General features: G+C 43.8%; 1 protein-coding gene across 4 annotated transcripts in view; it reads right to left on the bottom strand.

The window, feature by feature from the left end:
- RABGAP1L (RAB GTPase activating protein 1-like) overlaps positions 1 to 26,111 on the bottom strand; it is a 225,654-nt gene that overhangs the window by 7,339 nt on the left and 192,204 nt on the right. For 2 of the 4 annotated variants that reach the window (XM_009994658.1, XM_009994659.1), the window contains one exon: positions 6,412 to 6,504. In XM_009994658.1, the coding sequence (XP_009992960.1) occupies positions 6,412 to 6,504 (93 nt within the window). Of the gene's footprint in view, positions 1 to 2,317; positions 2,357 to 6,411; positions 6,505 to 25,361; positions 25,473 to 26,111 lie in introns of those variants that run through there. The other 2 variants (XM_009994660.1, XM_009994661.1) reach the window with 2 other exon arrangements.

Below are 26,111 nucleotides of genomic sequence, written 5' to 3'. Positions count from 1 at the left end.
TCCTGCTGAGAAAAAAGAGCCAGATGGAGCAGGGACCTCACTCCCTGAGCACAGGCCCAGAACCTGCTCAGTGGGCAATGCCTGGCAACAAAAAATGCAGGCCCTGGTCCTCCCCTACCCACTCTGCACACAGGTAGAAGTGACTACGTTGAGCACTAACTGGAAAAGGGAAGTGCACGGAGAAGAATGAACAGTAGTAATTAATGTTTTTTTTAAATTCAATTTTGGTGACTGTTGTTCTAGGGCTGAGACACAGAAATCATATTCAGAAGGTGTCTGTGGGTCAGGGGACTTCCAAGAAGCCACATCAAATAAATACACAGCTTCATCTTCAGAAGAACAGAGACACGTGGTACAGACAGAGGCGCCTAAAATCCTCAAATGGATTTTAAGAGAGAAAAAAATGTGCTCAGTCACACAATGACCATCAATCCTTCACACCAAAAGAGACTGAAAAGGAAACCTGTGCCCTGTGGAAACTCATAGGAAAATACCAAGCTCATATAGAAACTGATAGGTGCAAGAACAACCTACATGCTGCTGTGCAAGGACCTGCGCCCACTTGAAAGGTAATTTATGTTGTCCAACAGTAAAAGATACACCAGCACCTAAGACAGCAAAAATTTACTGAGTTGTTCAGCAAATGCCTTCCTGCAAAATGTGATTTCTTTGCACAAGCACATTGTCTACCTGCCTCTGCACTTCCTCCTGCTCACCAGCTACGCTCAGATATTTTTCCTTCCCAACTTCACCGCTGTGAAACTGCAGTTTTCATTTCTGTTACAGGAAGATTTTTGCATGCTTGTCTTAAAACAAAAAAAGGACAATGACTGCTCAAAGAGGATGCTAAGAAAGGTCTCTTTTGCGTGGGAGCTTCATCTGTGTGTGGCAGGAAGCAGAACCTCTGCAAATACTCTCTCCTTGATGTGACCCTATTGTGCAACAAGACCATGCACTGCTCTCTACAGGAAAGTAAGTTCATTTCCTTTCCAAGAGCCTGTACTTTAAGCAAATTGTTTTGTTACAGAAAAACAAAGCAAACCACTTTCGTTTCAATAGGGTTAAAACAGCCACTGCTAAAAGGCACATAACTTTGGGGATCTGTTTTATTTTAATTGCATCGTATTCTGTTTGGAACAAGGAATTTTTACAAGTAAAATTCCTCTGTAAAGATAATTTTAAAGTGTAAAATCAAATTGCAGTCTTTAATAATAGTTAAAAAAGGTTCCACTGTGTTCTTATTTCTGCATTTTGTTCAGCCTGTCTTAGAAATGTGGGTTTTTACAGACATAGTCCTGCCAGTGAGCAGCTCTCAGAGAATGACTTGAGTTCACCTAAGAACTGGGACCAGATCAGGACAGTATTGCTGCCAGGTGCTGGGGCACCAAGACCTTCTCACAGGGATGTTGCTTAGAGGGAGAAATCAACAAATCCTTAAGACTTCCACAGAATTACCTAGAGAGAAGTTTGCTTTAACAGTTTTGCTGTGCTTTTGCCAAAAGCTTCGGTGTCTGCAAAGCAAGCTGCACGAGGTGAAGTTGGGAGCTCCTGCTCTGCATTGGCAGACAGTGGGTAAGCAAGCTCTGGGGCTGGAAATGCACTATCCTCCTCTTAAACTGGAATGTACATGGCATGTCTGTAGCAAGCTAAAGATCTCTTACCTTGGGCATCCAGTCAACAGCTAAGAGATGTTTTTATCTCGTTCACCATCCTTTGAATTTCCAGCTGAAAGTCTCTTATAGGGGCCACCTTTATTCTTCCTCCACACAAGGCAGTGTGAGCAATTAGCTGGTTTGTCTTTTCCAGCTCCTCCCCTTCCTCGGGAGGAAACTCTTAATCTGCTTAAGTCTAAATAAAACCTAACGCTACATGGCAAAGACAAAACCAACAAACAATGCTCTTCCTATGTAGCAAACTGCTTCCAGTGCCTCTGAAATATTTACAGGGCTTTATAAAATCCCATTTGCAGTGGCACAAAGCTCAACAGATGGAGCTGGTCCTTCCTTACAGCAGGACTCCATCACACAGCACTTTGTAACCTGGCATAAGCCAACTCGTCAGACCTGCTAGTTGTCCCTGGCATAAACAGCTTCCTGCCTTTCCTCTACACACCAGCAACAACTTACTGACTGTGACAACAATTTCCTTCTCTCCTTCATTGCTCAGTTTCTACAATCAGCAAAATAAGAGATCCCTGTTTCCCAAATTCCCTTTTACCAAAGGCAGGTGGTGAACCCTGGTTAGCTTTTAAAAGGAGGATACTGCATTTCCAGAAGGGACAAACACTGCTGGAACACACAAACACAAATCAACTTACCTCCTGCAAAGTCACAGACCAAACACTGCTTTCAACCATTGGTGTAAAGACAGTGAAAATAGGATATAAAATAATTTTTAATACCAACAAATACAGCAAAAAAAAAATATTAAAAAAAAATTTGCTGATTCTTCAGTGGGTTTTTGAGTCAGAGTTTTAAAGAGGATATACTCCAGTTTCCATCACAGGGTGGATGGAAAGAAGGGAAATCTGCAAGCAGCAGGCAAGTCTCAGCTCAGGGAGCCTGAAAGGCTGAACTCCACCCTCTGCTCCTTCCTGGCAGCAAGGAGCAGTTCCTGACAACATCAGTGCTGATGATGCATCCGCCCTGTGCTGCTACTCAAGTGGGTTGTAACAAGTCACAAACCTTGTTAAGCAATTCAATGTCACATCTTGCGATGAGCAAATACCCAAACCCCAGATCTCTGGGCATGAACAGATGCCCAGTGATGGAAGGAAAACAAAACTAAAATCCACTCTTCGGGATGTCAGCAAACTGAAGTCTTGCAGAGGGGCTCTGAAGGAAAACCCTGGGAACCTCCATCTAGAAACTCAAAAGGGTTTTACAGGAAACTATCCAGGAAAACCTCTCATGGGAAGCAACACGGAGGTGGTTTGTGTTTCCTGTCTGTTGACTCTGAAGAATTTCCAAAACACACTTTGAAAAAAACCCCCACTAACAAACAATGATCCACACCTAGTTGTCTTGCTTTTCCTCGTGACAGTTACATCACTCTGAATAAAAATGACCAGTGTATTAATTTTTGCTTCTACTTCAAACAAGCAAAAGGCTGTTAATGACACATTTATTCAGAGACAACTTCTCTGTTGCACAAGGTCCACAGAGGAAAAGGCATTTCTACCCTCGGAACAGAACTGTGTGCACAAGGAAGGTGTATTTGCAAAACTCCAGCCCCTCTTTGCATGGTTACATCCTCTTTATTTTAAATCAAGGAGTCCCCAGCTCAACTCTCGCAGTTTCTTATCAAGTCATCCAAAACCCTGTTACAGGGTATGTCCTCAGACACAGAAAAAAATCCCATAATATATGTAAAAATCCACCTGACAAAAATCTGAGTGGTCAGTTTGTTACAAGCAATGGAAAATAAAGTGAAAACGTGTCCATAAAAAATACACTTTCCCTAAATGTTACCTATAAATAAGAAGGAAACAAAACACCAAAAATAACAAAACTCTTTAATACTGCTCTTTTGCTAAGTCAAACCACAATCAACATGTAAAATACGAGCTGGGCAGGAACTCCTGTGGCACATAACACAGCTTAGTGCAGCTGGTGAACTTCACCTGTTGAGAAAATGTGACTGGTTAATGGCAGGCAAAAATACCCCTTTTCTGGAGTTTGTGGAGAGGGTGGGGCTGGTGGGATTGCATGAGACTGGACCCTGCCTGGACATACACAGCTGCCTGCAGGCAGGAACATCTCTGCTCAGCCCCACATCCCCGTGCTAGGGAGAAGAGGAAGAAGTTGAGCTCTGAGCTTGCTCTGGTTGGGGCTGGGTCTCCCTGGGACACTGGGTGAAAGTCAGATCAACCAGCTCCCACGGGTCCCCTCCGTGCTGCCCACAGTGCAGCAGGGATGGCTCAAAGAGGCGGCAGCAGCAGCTGCTCCCACCTCAGCTCTCAACTGTCCAACAAGTCATTTCCACTGAGGGCCAGGTGGCAGGGAGGTGTCTTACTGAAGCATCACTGCAACACAGCAGGGCCAGTGTCTCTGTGGTCCTGACCAAGCTCAGTCACCCATAAAAACTGTTAACAGGCTGCAAACAACAAACAACTATAACTCTAACAACTATAACTAAAAACTACCAATAGACCAAAACCCGATTTCTTCTGGATCTGTAAGAGGAATACTCTACCAATAGACCAAAACCCGATTTCTTCTGGACCTGTAAGAGGAATATTGTATGTCCATTCCAGCAATCCCATCCAAGAAATAACCCCTTCCTGGGCAGTAAACCAAAACCTCATTATGTTCTGGTTTAGAGAAACTCTCAACATTACAGCAATGTAGGGCTCGGGGTGAAGCCCACGCAGAGAGCGCCACGGCCGGAGGGAGCTCAGAGCAACGCTGTGCTCGGAGGCAATACTGCCTTTCCAACAGTGTAGACTCAGTCCTTTCCCAAACCAAGCCTGGCTGGGCAAAGTCTGGCACTGCTGCTGCCAAGATTAAATGCATTTCTAAACACACAGGCTGTAGAATGATCGTTTAAGGACAAGAGAAGCTGGGAGGATCAACACGGCTTGAGTATTTTGCTGCCCTTTGGGAACGCTCTTGAAATGTCAATTCCTACCAGCCTGGGCTTGGCACATTAATACAATCAAACAAGCAAGACAAGGAACAGGGAGCACTTAGAAGCATTTCTCCATGACTCCCATCAGCTGAAGAACACATCCAAACATTGAATTTAATGTGCTACTAACCTGTTACAGGGACTCTGTAATCACAGCATCACTAAAAGGATCAGACCCAACCCGGCTTAATAAAAAATAAAATAAAATTAAAAAATCACACAATGAGTTGCAAAAGCACAAGCCCAAACCCTGGGCTGGGATCTTGACTGTGACAGTGACTCACATAAACACTGGCTGAAGAGTCACTTCCTATATCCTCATTTGCAGCTTGGGGATAATGTTCTTCATCGCCCAAGATTAACTAGTTAATGAGCCTCCGTGGAGCTTCAAAGAAGCCTGATTTGTTTTCTAAGTATTATTTCAATTCCACAGCACCATAAGTGAAGCACTGGAAAAATACTTAGAACTTCATCAGCAGTAAGTGGTGTTTTTTTTAAATAGGTGACACTCACTGTTGTCTCCCAGCTGCTACAGCAGTCCCAGCTCTCACAAACACAAAATCAAAAGAACTACACTCAAGAAGTATTTTTTCACAAGCAAATACTTTCTTTTTTAAAAAAAGTTTAATTTCTCTGTACCTATAAGTCTTATCTCATCATATGTATGAATTATGGCATTGTCTTTCACTACAGATTTTCATACTGTGGTCTTCTGAACACAGTGCACTTTCCTCACTTTCACAGACCATGTAAACCAGTCGCACCCTCTATGGTTATTTACTGCTCCACACTCCTGGTAGACTCTGTACCAACTGAAATGTCACTTAACATGTTAAGGCACAATGAAGAACAGCAGGAAAACAGTACAGGTATATGGAAGCAATGTCAGTTCCTGGGCAATGGGTAGTAAAGTGCTTCACTGCTGGCAGCTTCACCTAAAGCAAGTTGAATTTTTCAAAGCAGGTAATCAATAAATGGATCCTGAACACTGAGTGAAGGAAATGCCCAGAGGCAGAGCCTCTGTCACACCAAACATCTATGGCAACAGAATGCAGCAGTGACAATAAAAGCAAATACATTGGAAAGATAAGCAATGCTGATCCAAAATTAAAGAACCTTTTTGTTGGTGAACTCTCAAGCTATCGGGTTAATAACCAGATCTTTATTTCTCTGCTGCTTTAAAGCAGGATATTTATCACTATTAAGTCTGCTGCAGTAGTACCTTGGGACCCCCAGGAGAGCTCTGGGTCCCACCACACTGGGCACTGCATTAACAAAGAATTACTAACTCTTGGTATAAACAGAGATGAATAACAAGGATCGTGTCAGTCAAGGAAGAGCTCATCTTCCAAAAGTCTCTGTGGATGACACTGCACACAGCTTGGGCTACAACAATGTGTGTTTTCTCCTTTCTGTGTCTGTAGCTGAGAATCACCCTTTGTTCCTGCGTCTCATGAAGATCTCCCGTGAAAGTGCAACAGCAGGAGAGTTACCTACAAACATATAAACTGGAAAAAGAAAAATATTATATGTGGCTACTTGGAGATGCCTTGAAAGTTACAAATTGTGACTGAAACATTCCTGGAAAAAAATGCTAAGTCCAAGTGGTCAAAATGCTTGTTCAAGAAAGGGATGAGTTTCACCTGCCACTTAACTTCCCTAGGGTCTGCACCAGCACATCCTGGAGAGCTGAGCAGGGCACACACACCCCTGCTCAGCTGCCAGAACCAGGGCACAAGATGGAGCCAATGAAACAGGATCCCACAGAAGCATCTCCCATACCTTGTATCTGTCCATAGGATCTTCCTGCTGCAGCTGGCTCTCCCGCATTGTTTGGTACTCTTTCTCATATTTCTTCAGCTTTTTTGTTGGCACCTGTGGAAGATATTTGGCAAACATGCATTTAAAGATTAGAGGAACACCGGAAAGGCTGTCTGAAAGCTTTTCTTGCAAACAGGAAGCCATGGAAGTGCTGGAAAGCTGTGGCTGAATAAAGTCACGCCCTGTTGCCAACCCCTCCCCACTCAGCAAGCCATGTCAAACACTTACCAAGACAGCTCACGTTGACAGAAACCTTTCTGTGCCCACTGTTGCTAACTATTCAAATATTTAAAGGAAAATAAGAGTGTGAACAACAGGAGTGAGAGAACAGGGAAGAGGAAAATAAGCTTTCATGGGTATGATTCACCAAAACAGGGCCTTAGCAAGAAAACTGCTAAAAGTGAGATTAGAATAAAGGAGTGTGCATGCAAAAGCACTGGATAATTCCTTGGGGGAGGTCCAGGCAATGTTTTTAGTTACTGAAAGACTCTTAATGTCTACATTACAGCTTGTGACCAATGCCCTCCTCAGGTCTGGGCTCACACCCCTGCCTGGCAGCAGTGGAGAAGCTCAGTGCTCATTTCCAGCTGCCGTGGGAAAACATGAGGGCACCACACAGAAACCACATGGGAATTCAGGAGGTAACCACGCAGAAAGGTGGTCCCAGCCCTAACCCTAGCCCAGATTTCTGGGAAACCACAGCTTCAACTTCAAACACAGTACACCAAGAACACATTTTTTAAATCAAAGCACGGAGATCCTCTGCTTTACCTTCACCTTTTAATTGGGTACTTAATGCTACACAAGCCATCCTGTATCTTCCTGGAGACCTTTGGTAGAATTACTCTGTGCCCAACACACAACAAGAGGAAGCTGACCTTGCTATGTGTCAGGTCATCTGCTGGCAGCTGGAGAGATCCTTACTAACACCATGTACCATCATCACTTGTAAACACGTGCTTTTCCTGGACCTGTTATGTATGTCTCTGCTCCTCTAGCCCAGAGTGACTGTGTCCTGCTGACTCTTGGTGTCAGGACATGCCACTGTCACCTTGCCTTAGGGCAAAAAATTACTGCCAATGAGAGATGTGTTTACATGGAGTTCTGGTGTTGTTTTCCCTTCATTGGTTTAGCTCAGCCCAATACCTCCTTCCTCTGCAGGACAGGAAGGGACCAAGCAAGGGCTCCGTGTTGCTGCAGAGGCCTCTGGGAGGTACAGGCAGAAACATGAAAGCCATGATCTGCAAAGCACAGTGCACAAGGAGCACTAAAAAAGAACACCAATGCCCACAATTCCTGAGGAAATCTTAAACCAACCCCCTAAAGGACACAAAGAGAAAAGGGCAAACGTAAGAACACAAAGCACTGAACAAAGCACAGTGCACAAGGAGCACTAAAAAAGGAGCACCAATGCCCACAATTCCTGAGGAAGTCTTAAACCAACCCCCTAAAGGACACGAAGAGAAAAGGGCAAACATAAGAACACAAAGCACTGAGTACAAATATACAAGATAGTTTCACTTTGATAACACTTAATAGTGCAAAACACAATGAAATTAACTGAAACTATCAGAGGTGCTTTTTACATTTCAGCTGAACCAACTCAAGATGCAAATCCAGCCTGTTTTATTTTAGCTGCAACTTGAAACTGTTGAGGCTACTTATTATTCAAGAATAAGAAACCATTTCACATCACTCTGAAGGAAGTGAGCCAATCACACATCCAAAGTCCGACCTATTCCCTCCTTCCATGATGCTTACTGGGATCTTATTCAGAGAAGCAGATCAATGTTGGAGTCTTTTGAAAATACTCTCAAAACCTAGTTCTCCTGTGCTGTTGTGGAATTCTGTGACCAGCACAAAATGAAGATTAACATGAGGCAGACAGGGTGGTGCACCGTGGCAGAAAGGTGCAATGCAGGTGTAACTTGGAAGATGTGTTCAAGCAAAGATCATCCTGATTCTTGATGCTTTTCAGTAAAGCCTTTCAAGTGCATGTAAGAATTAAGTCTTACTACAGAGAGAGAGGCCTCCCATCACACAGTTGCATGAGTACGTCAGTAAGAGTCCCGCTGTCCAAAGGAACAAGAGATGGAATGATCTGAGTAACTCTTACTGAGAGAGCAAATGGGCCATAAAGCACCCCTGTGACCCACAAGCCTATGCTGAGCACATGCCACAGCTGCCCCTGTGCACCAGCAGATGCTGCTGCTCCTTGGTAACACAACCCCAAACCCAGCACCAGCGCCAGGCATCAGTTTTTAAACCCTAATTATCTAAGTTGCCTGAGAGCAGCCTCATTTCTCTGGTTTCACCTTGTATTCTCAGGATGAGGCAGAATTTAACTTGCACAGAGTCTATTGGCACTTAATCACCTCCTTGACAACCCCAGAACTTCATCTGAACACATCACATCTAACCCCCTATGACGAGCAGGGGACAGCGACCGTGAGCTGCTTTCCCTCTGCTCCCCCCTGTATCCACAGCCCCTCTTTCCACTCACAACCACCTCCTAATGCTTCAGTTCGTTCCACCAACCATTCTTAACTACCTGTCCTGCTTTACATTCTTAAATTTTAATTCACAGCTGTGAGTTGGGCCCCATGTGGGTCTCTGTGGCTGGGGTGGGGGATCATCTCCCTCTTCCCTCCCTGCAGGAGCTGCCCACGGCATGGGCTACAAGGTGCTCCCCGTGCCTGGCATGCTCTCCAGCAACCACACAGCAGAGCAACGCCTTCTTAGCAATATTGACAGTAAATGACATCTCGAATCAGGGATCAAATCACAAAAGGTGTAAGTATCAGGGTACAACCATCACGTTGTGACACAGGAAACTGCTTCTGTGCTTTTAGAAAGAACACTGCGACGTACACACGTCAGTATCTACTTCTTCACTGGAAGGCAGTACCTAAACACAGCAAAAGTTTCTCTGAAGGGGCTGGGGGGGAGAAATTCCTGTTAGAAAACCAGCCCATACTAATTCAGTTATCCCATAAATAAAAAGCTGAGCAGGTATGCTCTGTAACTTTGGCAGGGACTGCGATTTGCTGTTATTGTCTATTCGGCCACATTACTCAAAGGAGTTTGATAATTTATTACAGCACTTCCTTCTGCAGGGTGTACCCTCATCAATAAATAACATTTTAAAAGCCCATTTCCATATTCCCCAATTTAATTCCCTGGAACATTTTTGTGAATTCGACAAGGGACTTCTCTGTAAGCCCTTTCATATGTAAGTGCCCAGTGCTTCAATCTCGATACACTGCTCCTGAACAAAGCAGGCCCAGCAATTTTCTGTAAGAGCTCCTGCAATATTGATCTCTTCTTTCTTTAGCACCATGGGCCATAGAGGCTAGAACGGACATTTATCAAATCTGGGAGGCTCTTAATGGTTTATAAACATTGCTCATCTGTTTATCTTAGTATCTTGACTAGTTTCATTTTCTTGTGCTCAAGCATGAAATCATGTCACAACTAGTTGTACACGTGGAAAAAGCCACGCGGAGCATCTTAACAAAACATCCACACAGACCCGAACAAGAAAAAACCTCTCTCAAAAAATCCCCCAACAGACTAGTGCTCTAAACACTCAAAGGACTCACTGCAATGAGGGGAAATGTGGCAGGTGAGAAACAAAAAATATGTTGTTTCCAGCTGTCCCCCTGTTCAGACAGGGCTGGAAAGACCAGCTTCACCTCCTCCGGCAGCCCTGGCAGGGGCCGCGCGCCGAGCAGCGGCACCCGCTGAGCTCCCCCAGACCTGCCCCTCATCCTGCAGCTTCTGGAGCTGCTTACAGAAAGTTCAGCCTGACCTTGCTGGATTAATAAATCACACATCTGTGACTCCTGCCTCGCGAATGTTTTATTGCTCTAATGAAGCACGAGCACTCAGAGGAGGTAGTTATCATTATGTTCATTTGACAGCCAAGGAAATGGAAGCAGAGATGTAAAGTGATTTCCTGAACAGTGACTTTCCTGACGACAGCCAGAGGCTGATGCAGACAGAAAAATCCTATTACCTGATTTCTAATTTCCAGTGCTGCCACGATGCCAGACTGAGCAGAGTCCCACTTATTTTCTCTATCTAGCACTGCAGAAACACTCCAAAAATACCCTGTCCCATCACACTAACAATGTCACCAATATTCTGTGATCTCTGAACTCTTAATATTTTTTTTCTTCTCTAGTTCTCACCTCAGTGTGGAAGGAAAAAAAAAAAAGAAACCAAAAAAGCCAGTGAACAAAAAGTGCAATGCTTTCCTTTCCCATTCTTTGAAGCAGGTGAGTTTTCTTTTTCACTGGTGATGGATTTGCTTGGTATTTCAAGATTTGGCAGGGGACTTGCAGCCCTCCAAAGACAGGGTTACACTGTGTGCTGATGACTGATGTGCAGACCCCGAGCTTGCTTTGGGTGAGCACTGGCAGCAACCACAGACTGGCTGTGGTCCAGCTTCCCATCCATCCATCCATCCATCCATCCATCCATCCATCCATCCCATCCCATCCCATCCCATCCCATCCCGTGATCCCCAGGATAAGCCCAGACTCCTCCCACTGCTGCAAGGCAGGACCATTTCCAAGCACATGTGAGGCCTGGATGAGAGGTGATGGACCAGCTGGAGCTCGTTCAGCCCCACTCCAGCCTCACACAGCCAGGAGTGCCAGCTCCCAAACCACTGCCACGTGTGCCCCACTCGAGGAGACCAGAGCTCCCATGACTGAAAACGTTATTCAAAGCAAGTTAGTTTCAAAATGATGCTTGGTTCTGCAAAGTGTGTCATACAAAGCCTGTAGGTTTAAACAGAACCTCAGCCAGCAGATGAGCAAACAAGCTGCAGGTCACAGGCACCGTCCTCATTCCCACTAGAAGCTCAATTTATTAGAAGTATCAATTAGAATTAGAATCAATTTATTAGAAGTATCAATTTAGAAGTATCAATTTGTTCTAGTTAATACTTCATCTTTAAGAAACAACTAGATCAGGTTCAAGGAAGGAGAATATAGCTCTGTTTAAACACTTGATTAGGCCAAATAAAGGCTATAATATAACAAAAACATCCAAAGAAACTGACTCAGTGTTCTCCTGGTCTGTGCACTCATTACTCTGTATAACTCTACTGTCCTTTTCTTCAAAATGTGGCTGCCAAAAGGCACGAAGCAATGTCTGTCACTGGGAGTAAAGTTCAGAAGCAGATAAGCCATTTGCTTGTTATTTTGGAGGATGGAGAGATGGGAAACGAAAGAATAAACCCCACAGTAACACACTGACACAACAGACTCATCTCTTGCATTAGACTTTACAGGGGGTGAGAGGGATGTGGTATTTAGATATTGTGCAATACAATCTGAACAACCATATCTCGAGCAAGATATCAGCCACAAGCATGAAATCTGAGTGGATAAAGGGCACATCATAATTTCTTACAAAGCTCTTGTTTGTGTTGGGTAGTCTGCAGAGAAGAAAATCTGCAGCATTGATTTGCAGAAACAAAGTAGGGATTAAAATCAGCTGTTACCTAAATAAAACTCACAAGCTGGAGCACAGCTTGAAGAACTCCCATTTCTCCTTTTATCCCTGTGACAGGCTCACTGGCAACAGCCCTTATCAGTGCTTCACCTACCTACAGCATCACACTGAGGACCCAGACATCACCACACTGTAAAACACCCCACATTAGACACCATCTAACCCCTGATTTGGGGGCAACGTGATCAGAAAGGTTTTGCGAAGCAGCCTCTCAGACATCATCCGATCCGAGCGTTCCCCTCATCCCACCTGGCTTTGGCCAAGCTTGGAGCACAGAGCCTGAGGGTGCTTGGGCTGAGGAGCCACCCCTCATGGCAGTGGGTGAACATGGGACCTGGTGCTGTTGCTCTGCATGAGCTTGGGTGCTGCGTGCAGCACAAGAAAAGCTCCCAAGGTCAGATGCTGTTTTACCATCCCCACCAGCAGGAAGGAGTGTTCCCTCAAACTCCTTGGAAACACACACTTATCTGCTTAATTCCTGCCTGTCCCAATGCCTGCTGCAGAACAGCATCTCTCTCCACTTTGTGTTTGGTAAAGACACCTGACAGAAATGCTTTCTATCAGCAAAGCAGCCTGCTCCACACCAGCACACCCCAGTATCCCTTCCCTGAAGGGGCAGTTTCCTTCCCTCTGCAAGACCCCTTGTTGCCAGCTCTGTAGGTGTAAGACCTCCTGAAGAGAGTCTTCAGGCTAACACAAATCGAATTGGGAAGCTGGCTGGAGGCAAAGGAAACCAGCCTTGCTGCAAATTTTTGTTTTTACTTAATTCTGTTACATCAGTTCATTATCGAAATATCTCAATTGCAACTGAGACATCTGCAGGAATCTATAAAAAGAAGGGAAAGGCAGGTTGCAAAATTTACAGAGCACCTTCACTACTTCCTGTGATGCAAAATGGCAGTGACCACCACCAGTGACATTGGATGATTTCCAACACCAGATCCTTTTGTCAGATTTTAATCTCTGCAGTGCATTTCCTTTAATCTGAACTTGCTGAACCTGACATGCCACCTTATTCTTCCACTGTTTCAAGATCTGCTTAGTTAGGCTCAGTTAGCTATGCTAAGTGAAAAGAGGAGGCTGAGACTGAGACACTAAATAAGCCTCACTGTACAGCAATCCAATGGCAACACAGAAAATGAGAACAGAACTCAGATTCCCTGAACTGTAGCTCCAAACACTGGTGTGCACTTCTGCATTCACTACAGTGCCTGAGAAACCCATCTATTGATTGCAGGGGAATCTGCATCTAAAGTGAGAAAGGCTCAAGGAAAAGATGCTCTGCCTTGTGGCTCTTCAAAACACTCCTCTTCAGATCCCCAAACTGCTTCTCAGCATTCAAAAAATAATTTTCCCTTTGACACTGGTGGGCTTCTCATCCACTTCAACTCTGTTTGTTTTAGAAAAAAAAAAAGGAGACGACCTGAGTAGTTTAAAATCCGGGCTGGGAAGTGGCTGTGACTCTTTCATATACTTGCAGCTGATGCCCTAACAAAGAGTGCTTCTTCTTGTGTACAGATAAGGGTTTTAGCATTGAGGGCAACACTGTGGAAGGAAGCAGCTATATCCACTTTGTCAGCAAGCACCCATTTTGCATTTAAATTGGCTCTGGTCGACAGGAATGCTGTGTTTAAGGAGACTGATACCTGAAATATTCTAGATGGCAAACATCTGTGTACAGGTAATTTTTATTATTTGGCACAACTTAAAGAATGCCTGAACAATGGGATCTCTGCTACAAAAGACTATACAAGCTAAATGAAACTACACATGTACCCTGAGGCCACAGATCAGGCTCAGGTACCTGGAAGAGGTAACACTGACCAGCCAGCTGGGACAAGGCCCTGCTCTGGGTAACACAGGTTTTATGAAAAGCAGCAGTTTTTCCACTGTAGAATTTACCCATTAGTTTGTACCTTACAACCTAACTGTTCCATGTGATTGTCTGTGTCTTGCATCTGTTCACCTTTGGGTACATAGCATTTGGTGCTAGAGGTTTTCATACACATCCTCAGTGACTGCACAATCAGACCCTCAGCTCTCCTACATTTTGAGGGACACAATTTGCTCCAATTCCAATCCCACCCATGCCCACAACCATGTCAGAGCTTTGGTTGTACTTCTTGGTGCACCACAGCAACAGAAGAGAAGGGCAAGTGGGAAGACAGACCCAGTCCTCACCACCATCCCTGGGAGAAGAGAATCAGAAATTCAGGAAAAAGTCCCCAGTGATTTTCTTGCATCACTTAGCAAAGAAACAACCTCTCCTAGCTACAATGCATTAGGGTTTGCTTTCCAGCTTCATTTATCCTGAAAGTGACACAGACCTACCTCACCATCACACTTACAGAACACTGCCAACACAAGGCCAGTGCCTGGTCAGGAACCAGGTTACAAATATTGGTGTTAAAATGGCTGTAAAACCTGTCATGTTGAACGTGTTTATGCCACAGAGTCCACAGTTTTCAGCTCACAAATCCCCAGCTGAAGGTATCTTCTGAAACCTGCCAGGAGACCAGTGAAACCAGCTGGTCACTGGACATCAGCCAGGCTGGATTCTGACTCTGCTGAGTTATCTGGTTGCCCAGCACAAGAGTGGCATTAAAAAAAAATAAACAGTACTTTTTGAGGTGGAGGATGGGTGGTAGATTGCAGCTCTAAACCATATGCCCAGGTGAGCTCTATCTATTAGTAAAGAACCTCACAGTATTTGAACACGTATCCTGTTAATACTATTTCAGATCAATTCTGAGCCACAGTATCAATACAGTTAAAATGCTGTCACACTTTAAATTTCCATCTTCAAAAATCACTGTCAAGTTTCTCTGATGAGGGGTGAGGTCCTTGATGCTAAACCCACTTACATTACTTTTATAAATATTTCAAATGCACAATCTACTAATACAAATTACTTCTTAGTGCATTATTCCACTAGCAGAAAATACATATTGTTTCTATATTAAAGCTGAACCATTATATACATACATTCAGGGCTCCACAGTACCTTCTATCCAATACTTTTATCTGTATTTCAGCAACTAACACAACTTCTAACACTTCTCAAAAGCCTTGCCTTTTTTCTGCTTGCCCAGCTCCATAAACACAAAAAATAAAGATTAAAAAAAAAAAAAATTACATTTTTTAAAACTGCTGATTAGAAGATCAGCATTTTGAAAACACAAGTGGGACAGTGTCCCACCTGCAAGGTACCCAAAATGCTCACTGCAGCACAGTACAGCATTTTAGTGCAATAGCTAATCCTTCCCTGCTACCTCTGTGATCCTCCATCTGCCAAGAAGGTTCCCTCAACACTTTCAGTGAGGCTTCAGGTTTTGCTGTATTTGTACCTCTCAGCCCCTGTGCTGCCTGCAGAAGCCCTTGGCAAGGAGCTGGCAGGTAAGGAGAGGAAGGACAGGACAGGAGGGCTGAAAAGCTCTGGTCACTCATCAGCGTGGTGCTGGAGAGCAGCCCTGGGGACAGGACACACAGCCCCAGTGGGTACAAATCAGTGTACTGAGTCACAAACCCATTTACACAAGGCTGCCTTTTGGGTTTTGGAACCTGCTTTTTCACTATCCCAGCTCTGGTTCTGCTGCTGGCTCTGTTTGCCACGGGGCCTGTGAGGAGACCTGCACCCAGCCAGTATGTCTGGCTGAGGCCCTGTCATGCTAATCAATTACCAATGAACTTAAGACCTTCTAATTCAGCATTTAGCAAAAAAAATCCCAGGAGCATCTCAAGCACTGACATAAGGAAGGAGTCTGCATCAGGCAGAAGGGGATGAAGGCAGAAGACAAAATGTGGCCATGCTTCCAAGTTCAGCTGGAAAGCCAAGCTGCTGCTGCCACTGAAAAGGAAAAGGCTTCTACAAAGGTACAACCCTCACCTTTTGGGGAAAGGATGACAGGTAATATCAGCAGCAAAGAAGCAGCAAGCTCAAAATTCTTTCCAATCCCTCTTGCCATGGAAAGGAGACCCTTAGCTGTGGGATAACAGAATTCAGTGTTGTCTGACCTGCTCTGGAAGTTCCACCTTTGTCTGGACAGTCTGTGTGCTTGTTCCTCCCTACACACTTCTGATCTCCAAGGTAAAGGACAAATTCAGTATCTTACACCATGAGATGGTGACTTGGGATTACTCTGGTGACCCTACCTTGTAGTAAAAGTACAAGGCTTCATATACACTTCATAGGAGCTTTGTCTTGGCAGAGGTACCATGCTGCTCTGAAATCAAACCATCTGGATTTTTCCCAGCACAAAAGACAAGCCTACAGCTTTAAACCATCACTGACCAGTGCAACTCACTCTGCAGGCAATCGGGGTTTTTTTTAAGTTCATGTTGACAGTGCTAGAAGGAGGCAATAAAGAAAACCATGCATGTTGAACAGGGCATGAAAGCACAGACTGAACTAGATAGAAAACACTGAAATGAGAACTAGGTTCAAAAAGACTGAAAATTGTTGGAGAAAATGAAGACAATGTTTTTAACCACAAAGACAATATTTTAAACTAACTTTCACCCACACAAGCTCTCTATTCCACCTTCTAGTGATTATGAAATTAGGCTTCTATGAAGAGATTTAACTGCCTCTTCATCTACTTTCAGCCCTCCTTTCAAAGTCAATTAACATCCTGAGCATGGAGACACTGACATAACACTGACAAATATCAGTACGACAGACAGAACTTTGGGGCTGTATACATATTTACTAAGGTGTGATATATTATATAATGGCTATCTACAAGAAATTACAAGTGAGGTAAGAAAGCTGAAGGCTTAGAATTCAGGAGCTTCAAATCTTTCATTAGACTCACTTCTCTTTCTCATCTTAACATGATGACATACCCAACAGATCTGAAGTGGCTGTATCAGTCTTACCTGACCTACCTAGCCAGTGGGAAGAGAAATAAGTTTAAAGCTGCTTAATTCTAATTTAAACATTTCTGCATTTAAATGTTGAAATATGGCCTCACAAACTCCTCCCCTGCTCTTCTTCAGTTGTAAAGGTTCATGCTGATACTCAACACATTCAAGGTCATTAAAACTAAAAACCTAACAAACCAATAAATAATGTCTAGAAATTTATTTCAAATTTCTTCTCCAAAACAGGCTTGTAACAATGAAAGAAACAGAAGCAGTTTCTCAAGTACCCAAAAACACTTGTGTCAGTTTTCCTGGAATTCTTTTTAAGAAGAAATCAAGGAAGCTCTAAAATACTGAAATGTCCCACTTTTGAATATTTAATCACAAAGATTCTGTTCTTATTTATAAAATGTCTATTTGAGACATTGCTTGAATAATTCCCTTTTAACCCAATGACAATAAAAGGGGAGCAAGAAGAAATGCTTTCAAATATGAAGAAAAGAGAAAATAAACAGAGCACAGGTAATTAATGAGGGACAAATAATAACTAAAATGAATGCAGAAGAAAAATTGTTTTAATTCTTCCTAGAATTTTGTTAGGCTGGACTTGATTCTAGGGCATATTGGAAACAAGAGGATTCCTAAGCATTGTTCATGTGCATTAATAATTAGAGCTCGAAAATAATTATGAGTCAGACAAGTCAGAATTGTCCAGAAACCACCTCTGCTCTGCTGAAAACCAGACTGCAGGTTTTTATACAGAGCAGAAGTACTGACAGAACCAGCAGACCAATCCAGTCCACCAATGTTCATTTTTAGTAAATCCTTGAACACAATAAAGATTCCCTTAGACTAGATGAAAATTCTCTGTTCCTAACACTTAAGAAGCCCAAATCTAACCTCCTGGATGGCTTGGGTGGGTTAGCACAAACCCAGAAACCCAGACTAACGTTCTCCACAGAGCTGGTAAGAAGGATCCAGCTGATAACGAGCAGAGGAACACAGCTGGTTCCACACCAACAGGCTTTTACCAACTGTAGGTCTGACTGGTAAAACTAACTTCACAATTATAAGTCTTCTCTTGCACTGGATTCACTACCACAGGATAGATTTAAGAACAAAACCAAACCAAACACCCCCAGAAGAGCATCTGATAGCCATGAAGCATGAATTAAAAAGCTGAGGAAATGGGTCAAAAAGCCATTGTCAAAGGGAGTAATTATTCAATGACATTTTTCATTTGGGGTTAATGACATCTCAAAGGGTGTCTCTTCTGGGACTCATAAAAGATCCAGCACCATCCAACATCACATCAGTAGCCTGGAAGTGAAAAACACAGTTCTGACAATAAAATTTGCAGATGACACATGGACAGAAAGGGCAGCAAAGAGCAAGAAGGATCAGAAAATTGCAGACATATATTAGAATTCCTGAATGCAGCTTATTCAAATGAAAGACAGCTGTGTGCCAACTCCAGACCAAATGTGTGCAGGGCTTTACTACAGCACGGAGCACTGGGCCTCCAGCTAGGGTTGAATCCATGAAGAGATGAGATCAGTCCCAAGTAAGCACCATGTGGACTTCACCAGAAGTTTGGAAACTTTTCTGCTCTCTGGGAAAAATGGGAGAATGGGAAGCAGAGGCTGTGAGAGCAGCCTGCTGTCAGCTGGGCAAGACCCAGCTCTTCCTCCACAGCCCTCTTCCTCCTGCCTCCCTGCTCCATGGCAAGCTGACCAAAATAATCCTCCAAATACCTGCTGATTTTATTTCTTTACAGTTTTTAAATTGTATCAGTACCATTCCTAACACAGCCCCACAAGTGGCTGCATGGGCACTGGTCAGGGCCTGGGAACAAACACGGGTAGAGGGAGAAGGGCAGGAAATCACAGACCCTCATCTGCAGTGAGAGAAATGTAACTGTGCCCTCAGAGTCAGGCTGTGACAGAACAGATGATGGGAGCCCTGGGAGACACAAAGGTGGAAGAAAGGAAGATGACTAAGGCAGTGTTAACCCTGGATTGTCACTGAGACCAGCACTGGAACAGCTTCTAGTCCTGGGAGATGCAGCTGGGGGGAAAAAATTCATGAGGGGAGCAGAGTCACTGAAGTGCTGTGTGTGGGTGCAAGTGCCCTGCAGCAGGATGAGAGTTGGTCACAGCATCCAGTACCTTCCTAGGGTTGAAACCAGTGATGGCACAGAACCCTGTACTCTGGCACCAAACTGCATGCCAGACCCAAGAGGGGAAGCTGGAACCAAGATGAATGTAAATGAGGAGTTAGAAACATTTTGACAGTGAGAGATGAACAGATGAGCATGGAAAACTGTGCCTTTCCCACCTCCTGGTGCATTTAAATGAAAGCTGGATGCTTTTCCAGAAGAGCATTTAATGGGGCTTTTCATTTAAAAAAAATGCTACCAGAGTGAAGTTGGATCAAAGAGATGGAGCTCAGATAATGGCAAGATTAAGATCTGCCTTAACCTCAGTGAATGAAAGGCCAGGATGACTCAGTCTCTCACTGCCAGGCAAGGGAACCTCCATGCAAACACAGTGACACTGTCGGGCACAGGCTGTACCACAGGCTGTAACAGAGACAGGAAACCTGGAGGCTGCTGTGCACTGATGCCACAGCAAAGCCAGGGCTGGGAGCAGCCCAGCAGCCACCCAGGGCTTCTCCTGCAGCAGGGAGTTCACTGCCCTGCATCCTGCATGCCAAGCACCATGACCATCTGCCCCAACCCAAAGGCTGAGGCTTCCCCTGGCAGTTTCTACTCTGCATTCATCACTCTCAGCAGCAGAAACTCTGCATCACATGGAAGGTTTAGAGCAGCAGGAAACAAATGGGATGCATTATAAAAAGAATACAGTATAAATATAGTAACATAAAAATAAATACCCCAAAGCATTTTAGCCCCAATTATTAATTTTCATCTTTAATAACAAGGGAGTGATGAAGGTCAAACAAGCCCAAACAAGAATAAAATGCCATTCCAGCACACATCACCATAACAGCAAACATATGCCTCTTCACCATTTACAAGTTGTGCATTTAGCATTAGATTTAACAAGCACTCTGTGAGTATTATCAGTCAAGTGTCTGTTTCTCAATAAAGTCTGGTTTTAGTAGCAGGGGGGGACCAGGAGCTTTCCCATCATGGGGGAAACTACCTCCTCCCTGGCCTACAGGGATTTGTATATGACAGCAGACTTATGGGGGGTTTCACACTGCAGGAGCTGTGCCAGTTTTCCCAAATATGCTGGAGCTTCAAGACTTTAAAACATGGGAAATCTAAGGAAGGAAGAGATTTTATTTTAATATGTTTAGCTTTAACATCTAAAGATATTGACCAAATGTTAATGAGCAAAACATGCAGTCAAACTAATACTTGCATGCATTTTATACACTCTCAAATTCATAAGCAAACTACAGTCTGATATGAAGATCCATTTAATCAGTTTTATATAAAGTTTCCTTCACCAACTGCAAATCTTGATGAGTTTCAGGGGAAGAAGATGACATTGTGGGGCTGACTCCTCAAAGCAGAATAAAGCCAGAGAATTTTTGTAAGCAAAATTGAGATGATATCTCATGAGACTTTTACTTTCCCATATGACCATGGCTTATTTGATTTTTGGGGAGACTGAAGATTTGTACTGGTAAAAGAAATTGCAGAAAAGCTCATGAATCTGGAAGGATAAGAGGTGTGAGAGGAAAACCCCAAACTGTTAATAATCAAAATGGTTAAAGAGTGGTCCTGAAATTTCAAAATGACAAGGGGCTTAATCAGAGTCCTGACATCTCAAAATGACAAGGGGCTTAATCAATTGAAGGAAAAGAAAGAGAAGAACTATTAGAGCTTTTGCTTTTCTGGGTAGCCTGCTTAACAAATAGGGTTTGTTATTTGTTACACACAAACAAAACACTTTTTGCTGGTTGAAAGGCAAGGTGAGAGGATCAGAGCCCATAGGGCTCCTGCCCTATGGACAAGACAGCTCCTAGAGATATTCCAAGAGCAGGATCCCTCCTTCTGTTGGGAAAGGAAGGGTGCAGACGAGTATTACATCTGCTGGGAAGAGCCAGTTCATGTAACAGTGGTCCAACTCCTGATTCCCCCCTTGGCAGCAGCATGCCAGTGGTAATGCCACCCAGGGAAAGACCTTCTCCACAAAAGCTCTGATGCTGCCAGCTCCTCCTCACTGCAGAACTCCACACAAGGCAGAATTAGAGACTTAAAGAAAAAAAATAGATTGGAAGGGCTCTCCAGTGGGCACACAGACCAACCTCCTGCTCAGGCAGAGTCAGAGGATGCTGCTCATGAAGGTCACCAAAAGTGGAGATGGCAGGGCCCCCCTGGGCACAAATGCTTTCCCTTACACTGAGCAATTATTTGCTTGCCCTTCTGGTCTTGGCACTGTATGCCTCTGAGAATCAGAGTTTGGCTCTATCCTCACTAGGACTTACTTTTAGGTGGCAGGAGACTGCTATCAGACCCTCCTGAACTTTCTCTTCTTCAGGTGAAGCTGCCTCAGCCCTCTAACCCTGCCCATGCAGCTGACCAGCTGCACTCCTGGCCAGCCCCCTGGGAAGGTTGAGCTCTTGGTAACACTGCCTCGGGCACAACCAGCCTTCCTAAGTGCTGGGACATGCTCTACACCCCCCTGTGTGTCATCCACCACGACCCCCAACACCCTTTCTGCATTGATGCTATCCAGACATTTGGTTCCCAGCCTGCACAGACCATGGAGTTATTCCTACCCAGGGTTTTATATTTGCCTTTGGTTGAACTTCAGGAGGTCCCTCTCAGCCCACCCGTGCTGAGGCTCCTCTGAACACAAGACCAGTCACCCCACATGTCCACCACAAACCTTTGACTTTTCATGACCTGAAAACCATTGTTTTGCCATCTGCAAAGCAGGCTGCATCCTGAGGATGCTGAACAGTATCAGCTCCCAAACCCAAGGTGTAGCCAGCTGCCAGGGTGACTTCAACCCACGGACCACAGGGCTCTGTGCTCCTGCCAGGCCACCCAGTCGTTCACCCACTTTGCAGTTCACCCATCCACTTTGAATCTCTTCAGTTTGGCTTTGGTGGGGAATTGAAAAGCCTAGAAACCATTATAGCAGAGTCTGCTGGAGTGTAGCATGAATTACTTCTCTGAAATGGCTGATAATTCCCCTGAACAGAGAGCTAAACACAACCAGGCAGGCAAGAAAATGAAAATACAATGAAGCTTTCCAGAAGAATGTCCTTCAACTCTGGATTAAGAGGATTATACCACTTAGTACACCATTTTTATAACCCCTTGGGTCCAAGTTTTCTGCAGATAAGTTGAGAATTGAAATTCTTTAGAGTAAAGCTACTCAGTTCTTGTGCAAACCACACAGCAGTCCAGTGCCATAAGCTGCTTTGCAAGCCTGCATGAAGCAGTTTCAGAATAACTTGTAATCTTGAAAGCAAAACCCCACAGCAGAACAGCCATGTGTCATGGTCACATTGCAATATGACTAATGGTATGAAAATTGCTATCACACCGTATTGCTTTGGAGCAACACTGAAACCCTGTCTCAGATCACCTACATCCTGTTTCACTGCCTGGCATTTCTGTGTGTCTAAGCAAAGCTACAAGAACCCTGCTACATTTCCACCAAAACATCCACATTTTCCATTGAAAAAAAAAAAAAATGACCAAGATTTATGTGACCTGGACAACGGCAGGTAATTCTGATTACCTGCTCATCACCTGTGTGGCACTGGACATGTCACAAGGTCACACAGGCCTGGCTTGAAGCAGGAGCAACCCACAGCAGTGATAATTTGGCCTTGGTTTGGTTTCAGTATCAACCCTCCACCAAGTCATGTCCCAACCAGCTCTCTGTGCAGGAGACTCCTCTGAGCCCTGACCTATTGCCCAACCCAAGTGAAATATAATGAGTTACTAGATGCAAGATTTCTGGAACTACAACAAAGCCATCCTGGCATCCAAACTGCAGAACAGGAAAAAACTCTTTAAAGAACATCTTTTTTAACCTTTTCTTTGCAACCAGAGCAGCATAATTTAACTCCTTCCAAAATAAGTGAAACCTGGATTTTGCAAACATACATATGAATGCCAAGCTGCAAATATACCCATGCTATTAGCATGAACTTTCAGGGTAAATTAGAACTCTGCAGATTCCTTCTGCAGAATCTTACCTTCTGTACAGCACAATCTCTCTGTGCAATCTGACCAGATTGCACAGAGAGAAAATGACCAGGACAGGGTCAATAAGACTTGCCCCAACTTATCCCAATTGGCAGCTTGTCCCCTAATTAAACACAGCAGCAGAGAACTGAAAGAAACTTTCTCAGTCATCAACTCCCATCCTTTAGTAGCTCAGGCTCCCATGCACCATTGAATCTTATCACAACACTGTTAAGCTTCACCTTGAACCTCCTCAGCTTGTTTGCACCATTATTTGCTTAGTTAATATACTTCAAAACCATATAAAAGAGTAGCTAAGTATTTTCTATGCAAACCCTGCAAAACCACATTTCTTAACTTACTGGCTAATACATAATGCACTGAAACATGTTAATACTCTTTGATCCAGGAAAAAAAAAAAGAGTTGCTAAGAACATGTGCTTACACTAAAGTCAATCATTTGGATCTTATAAATAAGAGTAATAATGATACTTTCCCCTCCACGGTTGTTCCATTAAGTATCTCTGGTTACTAGGGGACAAGTAGTTATTTCACAGAGAAGTAATTTTTTTAGAATGTTACTTCATCATATTTTCAGAGTGGCAAAAATCAGATGGAGCTGCAAGGGGGTGCTCTTGGCACCAGTTACTCTCTCTCCCAGTCACTTGCAGCTGATCTGGAGGAACTGAGAAGCACAAGGCAACGTCCATTACTTCTGCTCCAAAGCTTCACAAAACTTGAGAGGCCATCACCAAGCCCCTTCAAGCAGCACTTTTCTAAGATTTAAATTATGGGGTGAGTAATCCATGAAATGTTTTCTTATCAGAAGGGTTTAAACAACTGCAGTCCAGGCTCTAGAGAAGGAAGTAGTTCCAGAGCACAGCCAGGAAGCCACCTGGCTCCTCTTCATCCCATTGCCACACAGGTACCTGTTTGCAGGAGAAGACACTACCCTGGGCTTCCAGTCAACGTAACAATTGCTGCCACAGCAAATGGCTGAGGCAGAAAAAGAGGAAAGGTTGTAACTGGACAGTGAATTAAGGTATGCCAGGTATTTAAAAGCATCCAGCATGGAAAAAGCATGCAATTCCCAATCTGCTGGTTAAGCTGAAGCCTACTTGGAGCCCATTCTTCAATCAGGTCACATTAAAGCACACCATTTGTCTCCACTCCATTTCCATATTTATTATCTAGCTATTTTAATGGGCCTTGTAAATTCTAGCCTAGAGGAGGCCAGAGACAGAAAAAGGCACATCTAAAAGGCACTGGGCAGAACTCTGGTTTAAATCCAGCAGTCTATGGGAGATGAACCTGAGATTTCCTGAGCACAAACAGGCAGAAAAACCCCAGAAGGAAACAGGCTTAGAGAGGTTTTACACAAGATTGCAATAATGCAATCCTCTTTGGAGAAAACCTCCCTTTGTCCCAGCTTAGTGAGCTACCTGGATACAAACACATATACAGATCAAAACCTGCAAACACAAATGCTTAATTGGATTGCTAAATAATTAGACTGAAATTTTAACTGTGTCTGCTTTTTAAGCTGAGCTTGATACCTACATACAATTATTTTATTATTTTATTTTTCCAAAAGCTTCTTTTGACTGACTCTAGGCAGACTGGCTCAACATGGGCCCATGCATAGAATTTGGGACCAAGGATGAATTTTGGCACCCAACTTCAGAGTCAAAACTAGCACTTTCAATGTGGCTCCCTACAAGTGCTGGGGTCTCCATAAGGGAGGAAGATGCCCACACTATACATATCATTTACATAAATACATAGATGCCCACACTATACATATCATTTACATAAACACATGCATTATTTATGAGAAAAGGAAGTGGCATTTTCACTAAACTGGTTTCACAGATAATTATGCTGATTTCAGAAGAGCAGGTAAAAGTGTTAAATCTCCATTTCTGTGCAAAGGACAGATTCTCTTAGATTCAGTGATGACAGTGACTCAAAGCCCAGACCTCCAGCATCTGCCCTGAACCTGAGATGCCAAAACACATCATGGTGTTCACATCAATTAGTGCTGATTCCACGGTTTGCTAAGTTCAGCCATTTCCCAGTTTAATTATTACTTCCATTATTTAAAAAAATACGATTGCAGCTATTATCCTACTGAGCAAATACATTTCTTCTACACTTAGGAACCCAGGAAGAGATAATTCCCACAATCTCTTCTGAAATAAACTTATTGTAAGTTTGATGATGCACGAAAGGAAATTTCCGAAGACGTTATTAAAAAAGAAAATAAAGAACAGCTTTCAGCAAAAGCACCTAACTTCTGAGAAGAGTACAACTGAAGCAAAGGAGCAAGAGGAACACCTACCACAGATTTGGGCTTGCTGACTGCCACCAGATTGGCCAGAAAGTCTTCCTCGTACAGCTGGCTGAAAACGTGGGCATCGTAAGCCACCGTTATGGAGATTTCTTCCATCATCCTGCCAGCAAGCTGCCCTCAGCCGTTTGACAACCCAGGGCTGAACCTTGGCTCAGGTCTGTGTCAGTGGTTCACACCCACCTGAAGAAGCTAATGAGGAAGGAGTGTCACCAGAGAAAATTTGAGCTAGCAAATCAGCTCCCGTGGGGGTTTTCCCTCTGGAGGTGCCTTTTCTTGGCACGGGAAGCGCATACGAAACACCTGCTCACGCTCCCAACGCCCAGCAAGGAACTGGCTGAAGTCTGGTGAAAGCTGGGGAAGTAGTTTTAACTCCAGGTTGAAGCTGAAGATGAAAAAAACAGTAGCCAAACCAGATCAGTATTAAGCAAGGAAAGATCCGTCAGTGCTTGACAATGGGACTGGAGTAACTTCTGTTCTTGTTGAACTCTGTAGTGACTGTTCATACTTTTTACCCAGGTTCCTCCCATAGAAAGCTGATATTCTTGTTTGCAGAGTCTCACTTTCACATGAACTGCTTATTTGTCAATTCACAGAGCAATGGTTATTTCTTTCAGTCACCTTCTGGAGGTTTCCGTAAGTTTCTAAATCTCTTCTTTAAACGCTTGAAAAAAGCTCACTGTCTCTTTTACACAGTTGCAAAATGCACCTTTGTGCCATGTAGATGCTTTCTTTTCAGCA

This window comes from Chaetura pelagica, unplaced genomic scaffold, assembly GCF_000747805.2.
Source record: "Chaetura pelagica isolate M959 unplaced genomic scaffold, ChaPel_1.0 scaffold363, whole genome shotgun sequence".
Lineage (NCBI taxonomy): Eukaryota > Metazoa > Chordata > Aves > Apodiformes > Apodidae > Chaetura > Chaetura pelagica.
Note: the sequence above shows the minus strand (reverse complement) of the source record. Positions and strands in the feature narration are given on the sequence as shown.